We start from the raw sequence: 19,070 nt of genomic DNA, 5'->3' as shown, positions 1-19,070 counted from the left end.
GTGCCCGTCAAGGGTGGCACGTTCGGCCCAAGAATGCGGGGTACGGGAGGAAGAACACTTGGATTTCTTGGGATTTAAGTCTTTTTCATAGTTCAACACAGATTGAGTCGCATTGAAGTGGGCGGCCGTGGAACTGATGGTTGGCATTTCGCTGGGGTTTGTGCTGAATATGGTTTGGAGTCTGCCAGGCCCGCCCAGTGGAACCGCTTTCCCAACCTTGGGTCTACACTAACTTCACTCGACCATCTGAATTTCGAGGCAAAAGGCCTTTCCCCACGTCGCAAGCCGGAAAGGAAATCTGGTTACCCTTTGCGAGTTGGTACGTTCCCTGTTACAGTCTATGTCTTCACCAAATGCTTGGAACAGTTGGTTTTCATCCGGGCTCTTCGGAACCGAGTTGCTGACAACGGGTTTCACTACTTTGACGTCAAAGCCGTTACAGGATGACAGAGCACAATGGTGAAGTCAGATCATTGAAGTATGCCGTGTAACTGCAGGCGCTGCTGCTAGGTATGCAAACACGAGGGCCAGAATTCCGAGAGAGGTGGTTACGAGTACAACCTAGATCATGATTGCCAGCATATCCACGCCGCACTCACGCAGCTCCGATGCCACCTTCAACTCTGACTTCGATAGCGAATCAGAACCAAAGGCCCCCAGGATCACCAATGATTATGTGCAGGCGGTGGGCACTATGGCGTTCATGTGCTCTCATACTTGTTTGTTGCCAAGGCGAACGAGAAGCGGCCTGGTGGTGGAATGGGGTCGTCAGATGTTTTCGCACGGCCAATAGTGCTCCGCGAGGGATGCTTCGAGTGAAACGCGCACCGAGAGAGTCAATCGTATCATCGGTTCCATAATCGGATACAGCTGCATGTCAAAATCAACGGCAATCTCTTGCACCTAAGCGTAAGTTCAGCGAAGGGTCCTGAATGTGACCCGTGGGTTTATGGTCGCGTAAGGAGTTATGCCATAATCCGCCTTGCTGTGCTATGACATGTCTTCACTGCGACACCCGCGTTTGCTACATCTCTTGTATTGAGAGCTTCACAGTCAGCGCGTTACTCAAGTGTGCCATCTTGCAGCACATTGTTACATGCCATGTTCCAAAAGCTATCAACTATTTAGTCGAATCGCGACGCTCTCACAAAGCCCTAAGGAATCCTTTTCGTCTTGGCGGCTCAACTCCCGGTTGCTTGGGAATTTGCTTTTCGAAATCATACCTGTGCAAGTGAAAGTGTGGAAGTTTTGTCTCCTTTCGACGAATCTCTTTTTCATCTTTCCACCTCAAAATATAACATGCGGGGACGAACAAAATCGTGTTAACCGACACCCACGCAATCAAGACGCCAAAGTTGAGGCCAATGCGCGAGTGCAAGTCGAATAGAATCTGTCGGCTGCCTTCAATCACATGATGATAAGGCCATGCATACGCCCAACGGTAGAACCCGGGCGCAATATCGGGAGGCCAGAATCCGGTCAACGTGTTCGTGAGAGTCCAAAACGTTAACCACAAACCAACCCATCGAGGGCCGATAATCATGGCCATGTTTTCACACGCCATTCCAAGTGCTGCCATACCGAAGAAGTTCAACAGCCAGAAGACGATGAACGAGGCTTTTCCATAAGCATTTGGATTCCTAGCAACCTCCACTGCCGGAGCTGGCGGGACTGCCGGAGCTGGCGGGTTGGATAAGGGACTTGAAAGACAAGAGAGATCAAACAGTAGACCAGCGACAAGAAGAAGTAGGCTGCCATGAGTGATAAATATCTGCGTATGACGTAGTGCCAGTAGTGCACGGGAGGATGACCCTCAGGCACAATGCATTTCTACATACCAACATTGTTGTCAGTTTTGTATCAAAGCATCAGAAGCTCGGACTTACTATGTCGTCTGCAAGGTAATAGGTGAAACCAAGATGGGCAATGAGAAAGCTTAGCCCAAAGGTAACTGCCGGAATTGCCGCAGGCGGCCCGAACGGCCGGAGATCTAGCATCAAAGGTGACACCCCGGGGTTGACGGCACTCGCGGCTTGCCGCAGAGTCTCCTTTGTCAGGGAGTCATTGGCCATTACCATGCCGCCCCATGTTTTGCCGAATGTTTCTGTCAGACTTGACGTGAAAGACGTGAGGCTTGGTAAGATGTAGCTATACGTCATAAATGAATCTCGGCCAGACATGGTGATGATTTGGACTGCGCCTGTTGGATCGTATGAAGAGTTTCCGATCGAGACTGCCTCTTGCAGTAAAGCTGTCGCGTTCGGATTTATGATGATAGCTGACCAGGCCTTGAAATGATAGACCGCTTCGCGAACCTTCATTGGGTCGAACCCGAACTCGTTTGCGTCGCGTATTTGATATCCGATTGATGGTGTGAGGCTCCACAGCGTCTCGTTTGCCAATTTTGTGACCTCCGGACCTACTAGGGGCGTGATATTGTTGTAGGGAGCAGATTTTCCATCAAAGTCGACAACAAAACAGACGAGGGAAGTGAGATTTTCCTCGATGCGAAACACAATGCCCCAATAAAGGCAGAGAATGAGGAACATCGAGAAACAGATGATGAAAGCTGAAGATGGTGAGCTGTGGCTGCAAATGAGCGGGTGGAGCTCGGATGAGGCTTACTGTTTCTGCACCACATCATAGAAATATGCTTTCGTAACTAAGTCAGGGCAAGAAAACTCATTAGACGCTGTCGAGGGTTTCGAGGCTGAGCCTATGTTGAGCTGCACTTACTGTTGCCAACCCTGGGTCCCACCAGCTGACTGATTGCGATGGAAGGTTTTCATGCTCAGGTAAGCGACTTTTCATCCAATCCCCGACAAGGTCTGCCCTTTGAGTATCGAGGCTATTCAGAACGCTGTTTGACTGGTCGTCTCGGGAGGCTTGCGCTGCGGCGCCGGTTCCTCGGTCACCGCCGCTGTCGACGTCGGTATCTATGTGCATTTCGGATGCTGCACAGGTGCGGTAGCCTGCAGATAAATGAATGGCTTTGGCCTATTCTTCGAAATTTTAAACTCAGTTGTTGCAGTGTATATATTGTAGTCAAGAGCAAGGTCACCTTCCGTCGCAAAACCTCCGGCGCGGTGTTTTTGGTGGCCTATGATTGACATAGTTACCCACAGTTATGTGACCTCACCAGCATAAATGGTGGAGATTAAGAGCGGACATCTTAGTCCGGATGGATAACAATTCGTCATTTAAATGCTCTGATACATGTGTCCCTTGAGTCAATGTGGGCTTTGCTCGGTCGGCCAGTACATGTAGTTTATCTAGCGGGCCATACGGGTCTCAGCTGAAGTCCAGGCTCAGTTTAATCGATTCTTAATCAGGCCAACTCGCCTTCTCAAGTAGCGTATCAATCTTGACGGTCTCTGCAGGCCATCGGGCCTTTCCAACCCAACAGATCAGACGCTCCAGTTTTGCGTGCAGGAGTCACTATTAACTTGATCACTGAGCATCAGCTTGCCCTTCCCATATTTGTAAAGCGGGTTCATGATCAGTCTCACTCCCCTGCATTAAGGCGAGCACCTTGACGTCAGAAAGATGTCAACTAAGCCAAGTGGAGCAAGAGCCTTCAAAAAGTCACCTCAGTGACTCTAGTCTTTTCAGGGAATCTCACAACGCGCCCGATATGTTTGATTGTGGCAAGTAGCCGGAGGAGTTCGTCCGCGACTTCGCGTGCTACAGGGTCTTGAGGGTTTGACATGTTCTGACATATTATACGACAGATCGGTTCTAGGCACCTCAGCTTTGAAGTGGAGCTCGCCAGAATGCTTATGAGGAAGTGGTGTTAGACGAGGACGCCCTTGAATTATGACAAAGGTTGAGGTATTACTAGTAGGACTGCGATAGTCGCCATTCCCAATGAGGAGAAGTCTGTCTATTGATACCTTCATCTACTTACTGAAGTAGCCTGCTCGGATCATTGACTTGCGTCCTTCACAACCACAAATTACACGCTCGGCAGAAAGGGCCAGGTGGTATCTAACCTGACTTGAGCAGACCTCAAGGTTGTACAAGTGCATTTCCCATCAAGGAGATTTTTCCATGTGCCATAGTCAGCTCCCTGAGTGCGTAGGTACTCTGTATTACTATGCGCTATGTTTCGACCTTTGGATGACTGTTTCGTGGATTGGAGGCCTCACAACATGGACTCATACCATCCTAGTACGGCGAGGACGAATTTGGAGGAAGCATTACGATAATGGATTTGTACGGTCTAGATTAAAAAACCCTCTGGGCCATTCAAATTATCCCTAGTCTTACAAGGCAACAACGATAACATTACATAGCAAGCGGAGGCTAGAATCCGAGTAAGATCTTTCGCCAGTTGATCTTCTTCTTTCCATTCTCAGTAGATGTAGCAGTTGTTCCGTAACCCTCCTCTTGCACATCATGCTGCCCAACGATGGAAAGGAAGACGTCGTTGAGCGTCGTAGGACTGACACTATGATGCTCGATGCCCAAGATATCCTTGTTCTCCTCTAACATCACGATAAGCTGACCAATTGCACTCAACTGGCCGTTCTCCCCACCCTGCATCTCTCTTCTGCTCTGATGGCTCAGCTGAGATCTTTGCAGCACATCTGATGCCGCGACTGAGAACCGCAACTGGCCGTGAAATGTTTGAGACTCCACTTGGGCTGAGGGAAATTGCTGTAGAACCCAGTCTCGCATGCGATCCATCTCTTCCGATTTCGAGTATGGAGCAGTGCGACTGACCAGATGAACATATAATGAGTCTCCAAAGCGACTTTGAAGCTGGTCAACTTCGCCAATGGCTAACATGCGTTGTGCGATAATGCCAGCTCGATCAGCAAGTGCATCAGCCTCTTCCATGCTGTGGGTTGTCAAAAGTATAGAGCGACCTGGCACAATGTGCTTAGTGTTCGCCACATGATGCGCTTTGCAGCGGCATCGAGGCCTGAAGATGGTTCGTCAAGCAGTATCACCGACGGGTTCCTGTGAGGGCGATGCCGAGGAGAGTTTACGCTTGTTGCCCCCGATAAGTGTTGCGCCATGACGTTGGCATGGGCATCGAGGCCGACGGCATGCACAACGGCTTCTTGCTTCTCAACATCGCCAACTCCACGCAGCCTGGCGTAATGGCGGAGATGTTCAAGAACACTCATGGACTCGACTGCGTCAAATTGTGGACACACTCCGAGATTTGTCCTGGCTCGTGCTCTCTGGTTGATGACGGAGACTTGCTCGACGAAAACATCGCCGCCATTACGGCTAGGTTGGATATCACCCCGGATGAGTGAGATGGTTGTCGATTTTCCGGCACCGTTGGGACCGAGAAGCGCGAAGACTTCTCCATGGCGAACACCGAATGAGACATTGTCAACAGCTGTGAAGCTACCGAACTTCTTCGTCAGATGTTTGACCTGAAGGCCGTCGCTGTTCGTAGTCGACTCGACCCGTAATAGCTCGCTGGCAATCTCTGGGTCTTCGTGTGCTTGTTCAACTCCGGCGTTGGAGTTCCTGCTGCGCTTGAAGATCGCAGGTAGTTTGTTCCCAGTGTCGTGGTAGAGAAGAATGCCAAATAGCAGTATCGCCTGCAGGACGAGGTAGAGGATTGGACCTCCATACGCCTTGATTGCGCCTGGATATCCAAGACCGGTAGCGGAACATGCCAACGAGAAGGTATTGAGACCAATGAGAAGGGCTCGGAAGACGGATGTGACGGGAAAGAAGGCCGAGATAGTGTAATGCCCTATCAGAATATTGCGATCTGTAACAGTGGACGGCGAAAAGGTGACGATGTAGAGAAAGGCGATCAAATATATCGCAAAACCGACACTGTTGTAGGCCATTATTGCAGCAAAAGTCGCAACTTGGCTATTGGTGAAGACCGAAATGACATAAGACAGCAGAATCGAGGTGATGCCGTACAACAAGAACACAGGGAACAGGTAGCCCGGGGCGTACCAGATGCCCGAAGAGACGACGAATATGATAGCTGCAACCAGGAGAGGTAGAAAGAAGACTCCGAAGTCGAAGACGAGGTGAGACGTCCATGTAGATAGCGACCGCACTCCGCTGGAGTACTGCAAGCCACGAGCATGGCTGTGTCTCTCAGCGTTGGGATACAGTCCAAAGAACGATGGAATGATTGAGCAGACGATGCTGAAAAAGATGGCCAACTGAACTGTGGATGACGTCGAGGAGGGGATGACGCTGTCAAATGGGGTGTATGTGGTCGCAATGCTGATATTTGTTTTGACGATACTGAGCAGGTTCTGCATAATGACCGCTGCGAGGACTGCCCCTGTTCCCTCATTATCTGCTCGGTAGGCAACTGTTGAGGGCGTGTCTGGGCTGCCGACCCAGAAACCACCTGGAGTGACATTCTTGCGATTGTCTTCCATGTATCGCGTAAGGTCGGCGTAGGTGGCACTTTGCGCAAGTTCGGTATTCGTGGAGCTATTGGGTCCCGGAAGCAAGAAGCCAAAAAGGTCGCCAAATGATGAGCTAGAGAAAGAGGAAGAAGGACCAGCAGCGATAAGAGCTCGGTCAAAAGCCTTCCTGTAGTCATCGAAGCCTTCTGCAGAAGCTTGACTAAAGTCTGCCACATCGCAGCTAGCAGGGCTCTCGTCGGCGATAAGGAGCTGCATAATTGCTGCTGCAACGATCGGAACAACAAATACGATGGCGTATGGAACCCAGTTGGTCTTGAATAATGTGAAGCGTTTGCGAATCAGGGTAGGGATTTGCTCAAAAATTCCCGTCTGACGGCCAGATTGAATCCCCAACGAGTCTTGTCCACCATTAACAATAGACTTTTCTGTGAGACCTTTGCCAGAGTCGACTGACCCATGGGCTCTCCCCTGATTAAGGGGCTGAAGATCCTCCCCTTGCACCTCATCGGCCACATTGAGGAACACATCTTCAATATTCGGACTGGAGATGCGGTAGGAAATGCTTTGAGTCTCAAGGTGACGGATTACATCGGCGGCGATGCTCGATGAGGGAGCAGTGTAGATGATGGTATTTGATGACACAGCTAATGTCGCGCCGTGTACTTCTGGAGGAGCTCTCAAATCCTTTGCATTGAGGACGTGGATACGGTAGCCGTCTCCGAGAGCGTTCTTCAGGGCTACAGACGAGCCTTCAGCCTTCAGGCTGCCCTTGGATAGTATCGCAATGTTATCGGCAAGTAAGTCGGCTTCGTCGAGGAAATGCGTCGTCAGAATGATAGTCCTCTTGCCACGTTCCGAAAGAAGGATGTCCCAGATCTTCCGCCTTGAGAGCGCGTCAATGCCAGAAGACACTTCATCAACGCAACAGACGGCACTTCCACCAGTCAACATCATGCCAAGCTGAAGTTTGCGCTTTTGTCCGCCAGATAGATGTCGTGATTGGGATTTTCGCTTTGTGGATAGGCCAATCGAGTCGATCAACTGCTTGAGTCCTCCTTACTCGCAAGGCTCCACGGAGACTTGAGCTGATTAAAGATCGTGATGTGTTCGGCAACGGTGAGCTCATCCCAAAGAACGTTCTTTTGTGGCGCGATACCAATTCCACCGGAGGCATCTATGGAGACACCGCCATGGTTGAACCGGCTAATCCCAGCGATGGCATCGAGGGTCGTGCTCTTGCCACTTCCATTGGCACCGAGAAGTGCTAGGATCTGGCCCCTCTTTGTCGTCAGATTCAGACGATCAATGGCCACTGTAGGAGCGCGAGGCTTAGACATGGAGGAGAACAGCCGTCGAAGAAAGCTCGGGCGATAAAGTTTGGTCAAGCCGTCAATGACTATAGCTTCTTGTGGCCGGACACCGTCACCCTTGTAGATTTTACGACGCTCGGAGCCGACTCCATGAATTTGACGTTCGACGTAGGCGGCAAGCAGTGTGTAGAAAAGGAACTGCAGGATCAGGAAGATCCAGATTGCAATGCCTGGAAGGGTAGAATTGCTTCCTGGTGGCGTCTTGAGAAGATTCATCGGTTGTCCCTCGCCCTCAAATCGCGCCATGGACCTCACAAAGAAGACGAAGGCGCATGGGGTGAATAAAAGGCTCAAGACGGCGACGGCGCCAGTGCTTGGGTTAGGGAGTCCCTGTGCCAAAACACCCAGGAGGACATAGACCAGAGAGTTGATGACACCGGAAAGCTGAGCCTTTTTGAAGAAAGTCGCGCCGAGGATGGCTTGCGAAGTAAGAGCCAGGCCACCCAAGATGAAGAAGACTAAAACAACACCGATGCTAGTCTCTCTCCATATCATGCTCCTCGCTATGACCGATGCGACGACCCAGCCTGGGAAGTAGATTGTGGCGAAAGAGTAGAAATTTGACAACATGCGGATGACCTGGGGCTCCCAGTCATAGCGAGTGGACATCATTGAGTCAATGAGTTGAGAGAGCCCCTTCTCTCTCTCAGTTGCGACGTGACCGGGCAGATGGTAGCTAACGCCAATCAGCGCTAGGATAAAGGAGACTGCCAGATAATCGATGAAGGTCTTTTGGTATTCCGGACGCTGGCTTGTCGTTCGTCTTCGGTCTCGTCGGTGAAACCCCATTCCTGGACATTCTTGAGAGACGCTGAACTACCATTTGTCGAGTTCAGACTGGCAATGGCAGAGTCGACGGCATGTTGAAGAGGGAGCGTATACACTTGAACATCACTGTCGTCGTTGTTGACCTTCGTTGTTGACCTTGAATGATGACCCAAAGACTCCATCCCCTCGCAACGTGTAATTCCAAAGGCCTCCATCACCCTCAGTGGGGGAAGAATGGAAAACGACGGCACCGTAGCAGGTAGTAGTCGCACGGAAAGATGAGCGGCAAATGGAGCCAAGATCGGAAGGGTTTGTGATCGTTGTTGTAATTTTTCCAGCTGCAGAAACTTGAGCAGAGATTGCCTCTATTACGCGGTCTACATCACCGCCTGATAGTCCGCTATTGACGAGAACGACAGTATTACGAGAGCCATCAGAAGCGGCCAGGCCTTCCGCTAGTGATCTTATAGGTCGAGGATCTGCAATTCCAAACTCGTTCGATGGGCTGTTGAGATTCTTGCCAATGCCGAGGTACACTGTGAGTATGATTGGTAAAAGTATTGCGGTGTAGATAGTTGAGACGGGGTGGCGGGCGAGAAGTATGATGAAGTTTTTAGTCGAGAGCACACCGACTTGGCGCCATAATGCGGACTTTGGTGCCGCCATGGCAGTATTGAGCGGTCAGTCGGCGTCAGCCTGCCGATCGTGCAGTGATGTAAGGAGGAGTATAGTTGTGGGAGTCGGTGACCTGGTTTTCTGCGATGCTTATGGAAAGAAATCACTGGCAGACTGTTTAGAAAAGAAGAAGATGGTACCTTGAATATGTCGAACTAATTCCCAGAAGAATCACTGGCATCTTACAAGATATTTGAAGGGCCATAGAGCTCGAGAAAGACATAAGAGTCAGGGACAACTTTATGCCCAGAGTGGCGCCTCCATGTCAGCATAGTTACAGGGCTAAGCGATACAGACATATCTGCCCAACGGCGGTGGTGGTAAGCGAGGACGCCTTCCTGACATTTGCTCTTTTGGGACATTCAAGAGGCTTCGTATGGCCAGGGAGCTGCACGCGTCACAAGCTAGAGCAGGAGACTTGTGCAGGAAGGGCATGATATGGGCAAACCTCAACAGGGACTAGATGAGGCAGACACGCTCAGAAATCGTGGCAGACAGGTCTCATTGGACAGGTCTCGATGTGTTGATGGACGGCAGAGGGTTCCACGTTCTTCGCGTCTTCGCTGACCCTTCTGTGAAGTGCTAGACTATGTCTGGATGAACCAATTGCCTAATGTGGTTAGCACATGACTGTCAGATCCATCAGCCACCGATGCCGCCAATTGCGGCATTAGTTCCAAGCCCTGGAGAGGCACAGTTCCTGGATGCCTGGGATTATTGGGGTCTTCGTGCGACCTCTAATTGCCCTTTTGGGGATCGCTTTGCTTTGCATACCGCCCGACTTACCAGTCTCATGATGGCTACATGTTCGACACGCCCAAAAGCTTGTATCGATATCGCTGATTCATGTTCGAGCCATTGACAAGCAAGTTCACCGAGTGCAGGAGTGCAATTGATGCAACATCGTTGGATCTTTTGTTTTGATTGGCATTGTCGTTTACCTTAGGACGTGGTGGCTAGCATTTCCCAGTGCTCAAGCTCATCAAACCGTTGCAACAAAGCTGACCACAGCATTGCCTAATCGGCGCTCACCATTTCGCTCTCTGCATCAACAGGATGCCGTCGTAATTTCGCGATCAAGTTCTGCATATCAGGAGGTTAAGCAGTGTTTCTTTTCGCCCTGCACAATGTATTGCTCTGTCAGGCGGAAGCCTTCAGGCCATCGCTCCCGTTTGATTTGAGGTGGAAGAGTGGGAAAGTTATATAATCAAAGTACTCGGCCTCCATTGGCATTCCATGTCTGATTTCTATTCAAAACCAGGCCCGCGAACACCAGGTCGCTTCGTATTACTTTCCCATCTGTGTCCAAGATAACCGCCCCCATACTGGAAACCGGCATCCACAACCCCCAACTCAGATGTGGGTATAGCTTCATCGGCCCTCTGGCGCAACGGTAGCGCGTTCGACTCCAGCTTGAGACTTCTCAAGATCTTATCGAAAGGTTATCTGTTCAAATCAGGTGGGGGTCAGTATATGCACACGCTGAGCGCAAGCTTTTTGCCTCATTGTGTAACTTAGTTATCTACTAACATATGAAGAAGAACATGAAGGAGCCATAGCAGCATGAAACAAACGTTGGTGAGCCTTCTTTCGTCTTGCAAGCAACCTCCAAAGTGAGTATACTGGAGTCTCAGCCATGTGAAATTGGTTCTTCAATGGTTATTGTGGATCAACTAGGGCTACGTTTTGTCTACCCTTGACCGATGTCACTGACCGAGATTGACCGAGACTCACCGAAAGGACCGAAAACTCTCTCATCGTTACTGCGGTAAAACAACCGCCTGTCGTCCCAAGGAGCGCCATTCGCAATTGATTACAAGGCCTTTGTAAGATAAGAAATCGATGATAAGTAATCATGTGAAGTCAGTCCCTTAGCTCATTCATTCTTCCATCCACTGCTCCTCATGCCGGGACTAGTGACTCCCAATAACAGAGGTCTCAAGCTTCTGGCTGATAGTTAGATCTTGTTTCTTTTTATTCAACTCATTTCCAGCTTAGACTTTCTCTATGTCTGGCCACTTAAAGCTGGCCCAGAAGACTTCGATGTTCTATATCTCTTGCCCGTCACTACATCTGTGGCCGGATGTCTCCTTGAACCGAACCCAGGAGACGGAGTAATCCCGCCCTTGATGGCCTAGATGATGGTCCGAGCTTTCGGTGCTGGCCCGCAACCCCGCGTCTCGAAGGTCGGAGCTTCGCTCGGTACGCCGGCAGGCACTCGAATACACCCTGAACTTGCCTTATTTAACAATGTAACTGGTCATGAGAAGAACTTTGAATTGACAAGATCTAATCAGTGAAACTTCTGGGCCTGAGCCGTTCAATTACTAGTCTTAAACACAACACCATAATGTCCCCTCGCGCTCTAGAAGCTCTTCGCAAGTTCACCTCCTGTGACGTAAGTGCATCTCTGGCCAAGGTCGTCGATCGGCCGGCTTCAGCCATCAAATCTTATCAATATTATATCAAAATAGTCGATAACATTTGAGCCAGATTGGGGATGCTCTTGTCAAGCTCAAATACCCCAGGGCGGCTTGATGGGATCCGCATGCCTCGCCGGGCGCGTCAGGACGCGTCTTCGGCCCCGCAGTGACCGTCGAGATGGTGGAGATGAGCAATACCGCGGCGCCCAAGCTAGACAAGCACTTCGTCGACCACAATCAGGAGGGCGGCATTATGTACGTTCAGCAGCCCAAGGGCTTGCCTTCGGCTTGCTGGGGCGGGCTGATGTCTACGAGAGCAAAGTATCTCGGGCGGAGGCTGTGGTTATTGATGGTCGCATGCGAGACGTTGGAGAACACAACGAGATGGGATTCCCCGTGAGTTTCCTCTCTCTGACAGTAAAGAAGGGGATGAGAATCCTGACAACTTTGGTTAGGTGTTTGCGCACGGCACTTCGATACTCGGATCCAACACTTTCACACGGGCTTCAAGAGTCAATGTGCCGCTCCAATTCAAGGGGGACCTTTGGATCAATCCCGGCGACATTCTGGTGGGCGATGCCGACGGCGTCGTAGTCACTCCTATTTCTCTGGTCGAGAAGGTGGTAGCTCTATGCCAAGAAAGGGCCGAAGTTGATGAGAAGATGTTTGTCGAACTGAAGAAGGGGGCTTCCATGGGAGACCTCATCAAAAGCGTCAGGAAAGATAAATGACTGTTGTAAGATGAGTAGTCTTTATCAGCTTGCAGTACAGCCAAAAGTTCTCACACTTTGACAATGTCTCATTGCCAATGAAATAGACTTGGTCGCTAGCCCATTCCGATCACGACACGTTGCTTCCTCTCGAGCCCCGGCTCTACCACGGCCATTCTCATCATATTTTTCACCGTCCAAAGATATGGCTTGGATTCTGAACCATTAGAAGATCCCACTCCTCATCTGAGAGCCAAGACCTCAGGCTCTTGAGCCATGCCGCATCATCTACCTCAAGATACGGCGTCTCCCTCATGGCAGCCCTCGTGTGTCCGGACCTTCATTCGCGGCGTATGCGGCCAATCGCTGCCCCACAGCACCCGCTTGTTCGCATCGACAAATGCGCGCACTAGAAACTTTACATCTGAGTATCCTGGGTCTTCGTCGCTGATGCGATACGGTGCGCTCAGCTTTACCCACAGATGGCCGTCCCTTACTAGTCTCATCACGGCGTCATACCCTGGCTGGGTCGTCGGGTCCTCGCGATGTTCACCGGGCAGCAGACTTGTCGCCTTCAGCAACGCAAAGTGATCTGTAACCAAGATGACCCCTTGCGAGACTATGACATCTCGGACGAAGGGCTCCAGCGTGGTCCAGAACTCGGTGCGGGTCGTCGTCATCGTTAAGCTCCAGGGAGCGATAGATCTATAATCCTCTTCAGATGCGCACGCAGAGCAACTTTTGCAACTCGACATCTTCCATAGCTTTGTACTGATACAGGTTCACGCGAAGGCCGCGGACACCCGCTCTGTGCATCGCAAGTAACTCCTCGTCTGTCGTCGTTTCAGGATCGATAACGCCAACAGCCCGGGTCTTTTGGCTACCGAGGCGAGGGACGAACGCCTTGAGAGATGTGCAGTCATTTCCGTAGGATAATCCATGTGTGAGTACAGATCTCGTGATGCCTAAGCTTTTTTGAATTGTTCAAACGCGGCAATCGTGGCGGCGGAGTTAAATGCCTGTTTGGGCTGTAAGGGAAAGATTCGGCTTAACGACGAAAGTGTTTGAATTAGCGGGTTTTGTTGTTGATAATCAGGTCCCTGAAGGAATTTTCCACACGAAAAGTAGACCTACGTTCGAAGATATGGTGATGAGTATCCCATCCACCGCACGGGAGCAGAACGGGTTGTCTCTCCTCAATCGATGTGGCAGAAGGAGGCATCGCGAAGGAATCAGTAAGAACGAGAACGTTTGCCAGTACTGGTGAGCGGTAATGCACTCGTGGCTTTAACTGATGTCGAAGGCTCTTCCAGCCGACGACGCCATCATTCATATAACACTCATCTTCACTCGGGTTCCTCCAAGTGCTGTTAACATTAGCACGAAGACGATGGTTTATGCCAGCACTACGTAAGGTAGAGAAAGCAGACACAAACAAGCATCTTCTACACGTTCACGCGACAAGATCATCAGTTGCCTGCAGGTGAACAGTCGAGGAGTTCCTTCAAAGGCTATCCGTCTGAGAAGTATCCGGCTGGCGGATTGCTCCGTCAATATCCGTACGGCAAACGACTACTCCGTACGGATGGTAACAAGACAAATCTGCTCCACAGGAGACTGGTCAGAGCGTCTCCGTGGAACGCGTGGAAACCATGGACTCCACGCGATGCGTGGAATGCTCCCCTCCCCTCCTGGCCTGGGTCTGACGCTACGGTTTGGGGTTGGAATCTAAGCTTTGGACTTTGCGTGTCAATTCATCCGCTCTAACGTACGTGAAAATAGCCACAAGGGGTAGCCTGTAAAGAGCAAATTGGGGCTAATCCGAGCCGTACAAAAACTCTACATCGAGCTTCAGCGGTCTACGGATAGCCTCCCGTAGTACGGAAAACGAAAGCGAGATACGGTACGGAGTAGTAGGCCTGTGTCCCTAATTCTACCAATAAGCCATATGCTAGTCAGCAAAAATGGACAGCGAAGGCTTGCTGGTTCTTTCATCACCGCTACAAGAAGATGACCACTGGTGTTGCCTTGACCTACGCCTAGGCCTCTTCAAATCGACACAGAGCCGCATAATTACACCTCCGGCCCCTTTTCATTCAATAATTATTCCCGGCGCAGCCGCCACCGGCCCTGTGTTCCTGCTTAATCGCTGTGGTCAAAGACGTAATACATCAAGCTCATAATGCTCACTTACATCCGGCGGAGCACTCATTCCCGTCACCGCGAGTCAGATTAAGTCATACTCCCGCGTGCCAAACAAAGCCAAGCGAGCGTCCGTCCGAGTACAAAAGTAATCCCGTAATGAACAATGCAGCTTTTGAGTTCATCCCACTTCCCGCTCGTAGTTTTCGTCCCAGCCGTCCTTGGAGTAAAATCAAGCCGCCCTATGATGCTGTAGCCTACTATACGCCCATCGCCAGTGCGCTCTGCGTCTCAGATGCATCGAATTCGAGGCGGGAGGCGATTTATCAAGTGCGATTCCGCGAGGATGACAACTGCCGAGGGGGTTCCTAGGTGAAGAATTTCACCAAGGTTGACGAGAAGATCGTCAAGCTCACTAGGGCAGCATGGCAGCGAAGTGACAAGTCCCAGTGGGAAGCTGGAACATCAAAACCACAGAAGCCTCCTTATGATACTAGGGCCAGTAGTGCGATGACGGTAGATTCAATCGTACGACTAGGCGATTGGGAGGTGTTATGCACGGAGGGCCTACGGCCCGCGTGCTCCCCGATGCCCCGAAGCACATTTTGCTACACGCTGATTTGCTCCACCATCTGCCGTGCCCTATCGAACGTTATCCGGCAGAATAGTTCAAACTGTAAACAAGGTATAGACTATCTTGGGATAAGGTGGAAGAGTCTATTCAAGCATGAATAATTGTTGGTAACTCCAGCCTACAAGCCATATCGGGTCCACGGACCATAAACTAATAGATCTCCGACTCCCAGGAACCCACTCGTCATTTGGGGCATGCAGTAGCGAGACCTAGCTGTGAAACCTTCTGTGAACGGAAGAACAATTTAAGGCTTCAACGAGAATACCGCCGGCGGGTTGACAAGGTTCATCTTGTCAGGCAGAACATATTGCGAATGCTCTTGGCGAACGAGCGACAGCGTCCAGACTCCAGTGTCCGCCAGCCCTGATTAGACTCAGCAAAGTGTCCGATGCAAAAGTATGGAGTACAGGTACGCTTACCGATCCAGGTTTGCCAATTGGGCACTAAGCCAGCTTCTCCACATACTACCGAGGTCTTCCAAGGAAACATAGGCGCTGTACCGCTCGCTTAGGCCTTTCCCGAGTGTCCCAAGTGCAGTGCCTAGAGGTATCCGCTGCAAAGGTGAGCTATTGTTGCTCCCTGATATGCTCCTCTGTAAATGGTCTTAATGAAGGCTTGAATAGTAGCTGAAACTTCTTATAGCTCTTGTGAAAGCCCTCATATGATTCTATGTGATCCTCCCCGGTATGCCTGATGTATGTTTCCCGCGGATTCTGTGTGTCTATCCCGAAAAAGTAGCCCAAGCCACATCCCGTCAGGGGTTGGGTGAAAGGCGGAAAGTGACGTGACAAGCCCCCTGGGAAACACTCCTCCCGGGATCCAGTAAATGTACTTGGTACCTAACGTAAGTACTAGCTTGTTTAGTAGCTATGTGCCTCGCCATTGTCGGGAGCTGCCCCGGGCTATGCCTTTTTTCCATTCATTTCCTCGCCAATTCCTTCCAGGTCGCTTACCTTCACACCGCGGGACATAACCTCCAAGAACGAGAGAAAATCGACAACTTCATACCAGAAATGGCTACACGGGCAAATCCGCCAAAGAAGGTCCGGCTCGCTTGTCGTCGTTGTCGCACAAGGCGAATAAAGGTGAGACTCTCTCATGATCCCCGACCTGCCTTGTGGCTCCAGTCAGATCAAATCCCGCGCTGGGGTTTGGTATTACTAGCCTGGACAATGACCGGGACCATCGCCGCGTTACTCCGGCTCAAACTGTTCGGGTTGCTCATTCTCAACTTTTCAGTGCGACGGAGAAGTCCCTGCCTGCACGAATTGCGCAAAAGCCGGCGAAACTTGCCTAGATGTTGATAGTCAGAACTCGCGTTTGTTGGTTCCTCGCAAGTAAGTGTAAATGCCACAATTGCCATGACCCCTACTGCGCCCTCATTGGTCCCATTCTGAGCGCTTCATACTGGAGTCCCATCCGCCCTGCAAGGTACTCAAAGACGGCTAAAGGAGTCCATGGCTGATGATCCTTATCCGTGTATAGCTTTGCGAGTGCGGCACGTGCTAGAATTCAATGGCTAGAGGAAATAATCAAACAGCGGCTACCTGACGTCGACATAGCAGGTGGCCCGCAGATAGACGCCTTTCCGGACCCGAAAGGATCGGGGTCGTCGGAGGTGGAGACCACGATGAGGACAATATCTCGACATCGTCTCCCGGTCCGGCCGCGGATGTAGTCAACCGGTGCCGGTGGGAGGGACTATAGTTCTGGGGTCGCAACGACCAGGCAGTCTCAAGCGTACCGCGGAGGCCGCGGATCCAACGACCACGACGAAGAGTTCCCGGATCGTGCACATTCGGTCGCCAGGAACTTAGGGATGTTGTCGCTCAACTCGGATTCAGATCAAAAGCATTATCTGGGATCGAGTTCTGGTGTTCTTTTCACAAATCTCATTGGGGCGTCTCCCTCAAGTGCGGGCTCAACACCGGTTGCTTTGATTGATGACGTCCAAGCCCAGGGACCAGCATCTGAATGGCACGACAGCACCATCCCAAGCAACGTCTCGCAAGAATATAATCGTGCCTTGCACGTGTGTCTACGACAGGTTCGTATGCATCTCTTCTCTACTTAAGAGATTGCACACTTCATTGCTGTTACGATAAAGCTAACGCCCGTCTACGCGCAGGAACTTCCAAGGAAAGAAGATGCCATCAAGCTCGTACACACCTACATTCGCTGGATGCATCCCGACTACCCAGTTTTAGAAGCGACATCTCTACTCAGTGCCATTGATGCTCTGTATGCAACTTTTGAATGCTCGCTGGAAGAAGATCCCTTGCCAAATGGCTGGCCAAGTTCCGTTCAAGCGTTTAGGTGGAATGGACGGCAGATCACCCCGAGCGATCAAGGTGTGCAAGCGGTGCCTATGCCCGTTGTTGCTTTTACCCTCTTCATGGTCTTCAATATCGCAGCTATCATGAAGATCAGATCGCGGATCTACGAGTTTCCTCCCGAAAGGTTCTACCGTGCCGCTCTACATTTCTCGAAAGATTGTTTCTCGCAGATATCTCTGTCGTCGATTCAAGCCTTGGTAACTCTGATTATACACAGCATGTTGACCCCTGCAGAGGTTAATCTTTTTACGCTCATCCATATTGCATTGGCGCATTGCGTGGAACTAGGGATTCATAGGGAACCACCTGCGGCCATCCAGCCAAGTAGCGAATTTGAGAATCAGCAAATTAAGAGGTTGACTTTCTTCACCATATACTCCTTGGACAGGCAAGTTTCGAGTAGTGCTTTGATTATACGATTTACTAACAATAGTAGATCCATATCATCTATCCAAGGCCCCCTTGGCTTCCGCGACGAAACATTCGATATCATGATGCCTGAACCACAATTATCACGCACAGGCAATACGAACGGCCTCAATACGATTCCATCCTCCTTCTCGGAGGCTGTACTGAGATATGCACGACACCAGTTCGAACTCGATAGACTGATTTCCGACGTCAAACAACAACTTTACCATCTGCCCTGCGACTCCTCCTGGTTTTCAATGCCGCGAAACCCGACCGACCAACAAGAAAGAATCAAACAAGAGCTCGTGAATTGGTGGCGGAAGGTGTCTAAAGAATCCTTTGATTTCCCGGTGTTGACAACCGACAGCGTCGCATCTGGAAGCTGAAGCTGAAGATCAAGTATCACACCACGATGGTGATGCTCTATCAGCCTTCACAGGTCATTCGAAACCCTCCTCCCGAGTCTCCAGGTCTGCTTCAACAATGCTTCGTCCATTCTGCAGGACTACCAAATGTTGCACCTTCATCATGGATGGCGAACGGTCCAAAACATTTTCGCGGCTGGGGCGACGCTGATCTATTCTTTCTGGACGTGCCCCGTCGTCCGTCAAAGCGCGTCTACAGCCGACCTTTCCAAAAGTCTACGCGCTTGTTCGGGTCTCTTAGCAGTTGGTGGGGAATGGTGGCCGTCTGTCAAAGGGGACAGAGAAGTTTCGGGGCTATTGTCGACCTCACAGTCCGCAAACTTTACACCGGCAATATGCCATCAAAGAATCCCCGACTCTTCATGCCTCTCAGCGCCGAAGACGGAGAGACTGCGATTGAAAACTCAGAAGGGGCACCTGTCTATGACGCAGCTGGGCAGCAGTCTGACCTTTCTCACATAGCGCTCAACGGGGCGGACGCACCTGGCACCAGATGGCGGGAGCCTCGATGGAGCTACCGAATGCCCACGACCCTGTACATTGGCAGGAGTCTATCCCGACCACATTCCATTCAACAACGAACGACTATGTTCCGGAGATTGAGACTTTTCTTGCCGATTTCGACAAGTCTGAGTTTAGCTGGAGCTTTCCTTTGACCAGCATTAGCGATCCCTACGACATAGCGAACTTCCCGAACCCGGGATATCGATGACGCAGCTAGGCACTCGTCAGCGTCGTGTTGGAATTTCCCGGGACTCTGGGACTTGGAAGGATCCAGCTGGCCTGAATGCGCTATCTTTTGGGCAAC

At 50.9% G+C, this 19,070-nt stretch overlaps 5 protein-coding genes across 5 annotated transcripts; 2 read left to right on the top strand and 3 right to left on the bottom strand.

The window, feature by feature from the left end:
- Window positions 1-1,144: 1,144 nt before the first annotated feature.
- Window positions 1,145-2,641, bottom strand: HER10_EVM0009928 (MNNG and nitrosoguanidine resistance protein; the record flags this gene model as incomplete). Its single annotated transcript, XM_035479399.1, has 4 exons — window positions 1,145-1,680; window positions 1,725-1,830; window positions 1,887-2,569; window positions 2,626-2,641. The coding sequence occupies 4 exons, from the start codon at window positions 2,639-2,641 to the stop codon at window positions 1,145-1,147; spliced, it is 1,341 nt and encodes a 446-aa protein (XP_035337583.1).
- A 1,664-nt stretch (window positions 2,642-4,305) lies between these two features.
- On the bottom strand, window positions 4,306-9,172 carry HER10_EVM0007443 (ABC transporter; the record flags this gene model as incomplete). The annotated part of the gene is made up of 5 exons (XM_035476998.1): window positions 4,306-4,927; window positions 4,960-7,412; window positions 7,484-8,467; window positions 8,536-8,649; window positions 8,684-9,172. The coding sequence occupies 5 exons, from the start codon at window positions 9,170-9,172 to the stop codon at window positions 4,306-4,308; spliced, it is 4,662 nt and encodes a 1,553-aa protein (XP_035337367.1).
- A 2,359-nt stretch (window positions 9,173-11,531) lies between these two features.
- Window positions 11,532-12,335, top strand: HER10_EVM0005903 (uncharacterized protein; the record flags this gene model as incomplete). Its single annotated transcript, XM_035475505.1, has 4 exons — window positions 11,532-11,579; window positions 11,675-11,713; window positions 11,783-11,956; window positions 12,060-12,335. 4 exons carry the CDS (start codon window positions 11,532-11,534, stop codon window positions 12,333-12,335), a joined length of 537 nt encoding a protein of 178 aa, XP_035337242.1.
- A 169-nt stretch (window positions 12,336-12,504) lies between these two features.
- HER10_EVM0003137 (uncharacterized protein) lies at window positions 12,505-13,536 on the bottom strand (the record flags this gene model as incomplete). The annotated part of the gene is made up of 5 exons (XM_035472822.1): window positions 12,505-12,621; window positions 12,653-13,019; window positions 13,054-13,284; window positions 13,319-13,361; window positions 13,449-13,536. The coding sequence occupies 5 exons, from the start codon at window positions 13,534-13,536 to the stop codon at window positions 12,505-12,507; spliced, it is 846 nt and encodes a 281-aa protein (XP_035337027.1).
- Window positions 13,537-16,103: 2,567 nt separating this feature from the next.
- HER10_EVM0008606 (uncharacterized protein) lies at window positions 16,104-18,974 on the top strand (the record flags this gene model as incomplete). Its single annotated transcript, XM_035478121.1, has 8 exons — window positions 16,104-16,175; window positions 16,330-16,427; window positions 16,576-16,767; window positions 16,798-17,075; window positions 17,235-17,814; window positions 17,863-18,189; window positions 18,268-18,681; window positions 18,725-18,974. The coding sequence occupies 8 exons, from the start codon at window positions 16,104-16,106 to the stop codon at window positions 18,972-18,974; spliced, it is 2,211 nt and encodes a 736-aa protein (XP_035337459.1).
- Window positions 18,975-19,070: the final 96 nt, after the last annotated feature.

The sequence above is a fragment of the Colletotrichum scovillei genome, assembly GCF_011075155.1.
Source record: "Colletotrichum scovillei strain TJNH1 chromosome Unknown Contig00002, whole genome shotgun sequence".
In the NCBI taxonomy this organism is placed as follows: Eukaryota; Fungi; Ascomycota; class Sordariomycetes; order Glomerellales; family Glomerellaceae; genus Colletotrichum; species Colletotrichum scovillei.
Note: the sequence above shows the minus strand (reverse complement) of the source record. Positions and strands in the feature narration are given on the sequence as shown.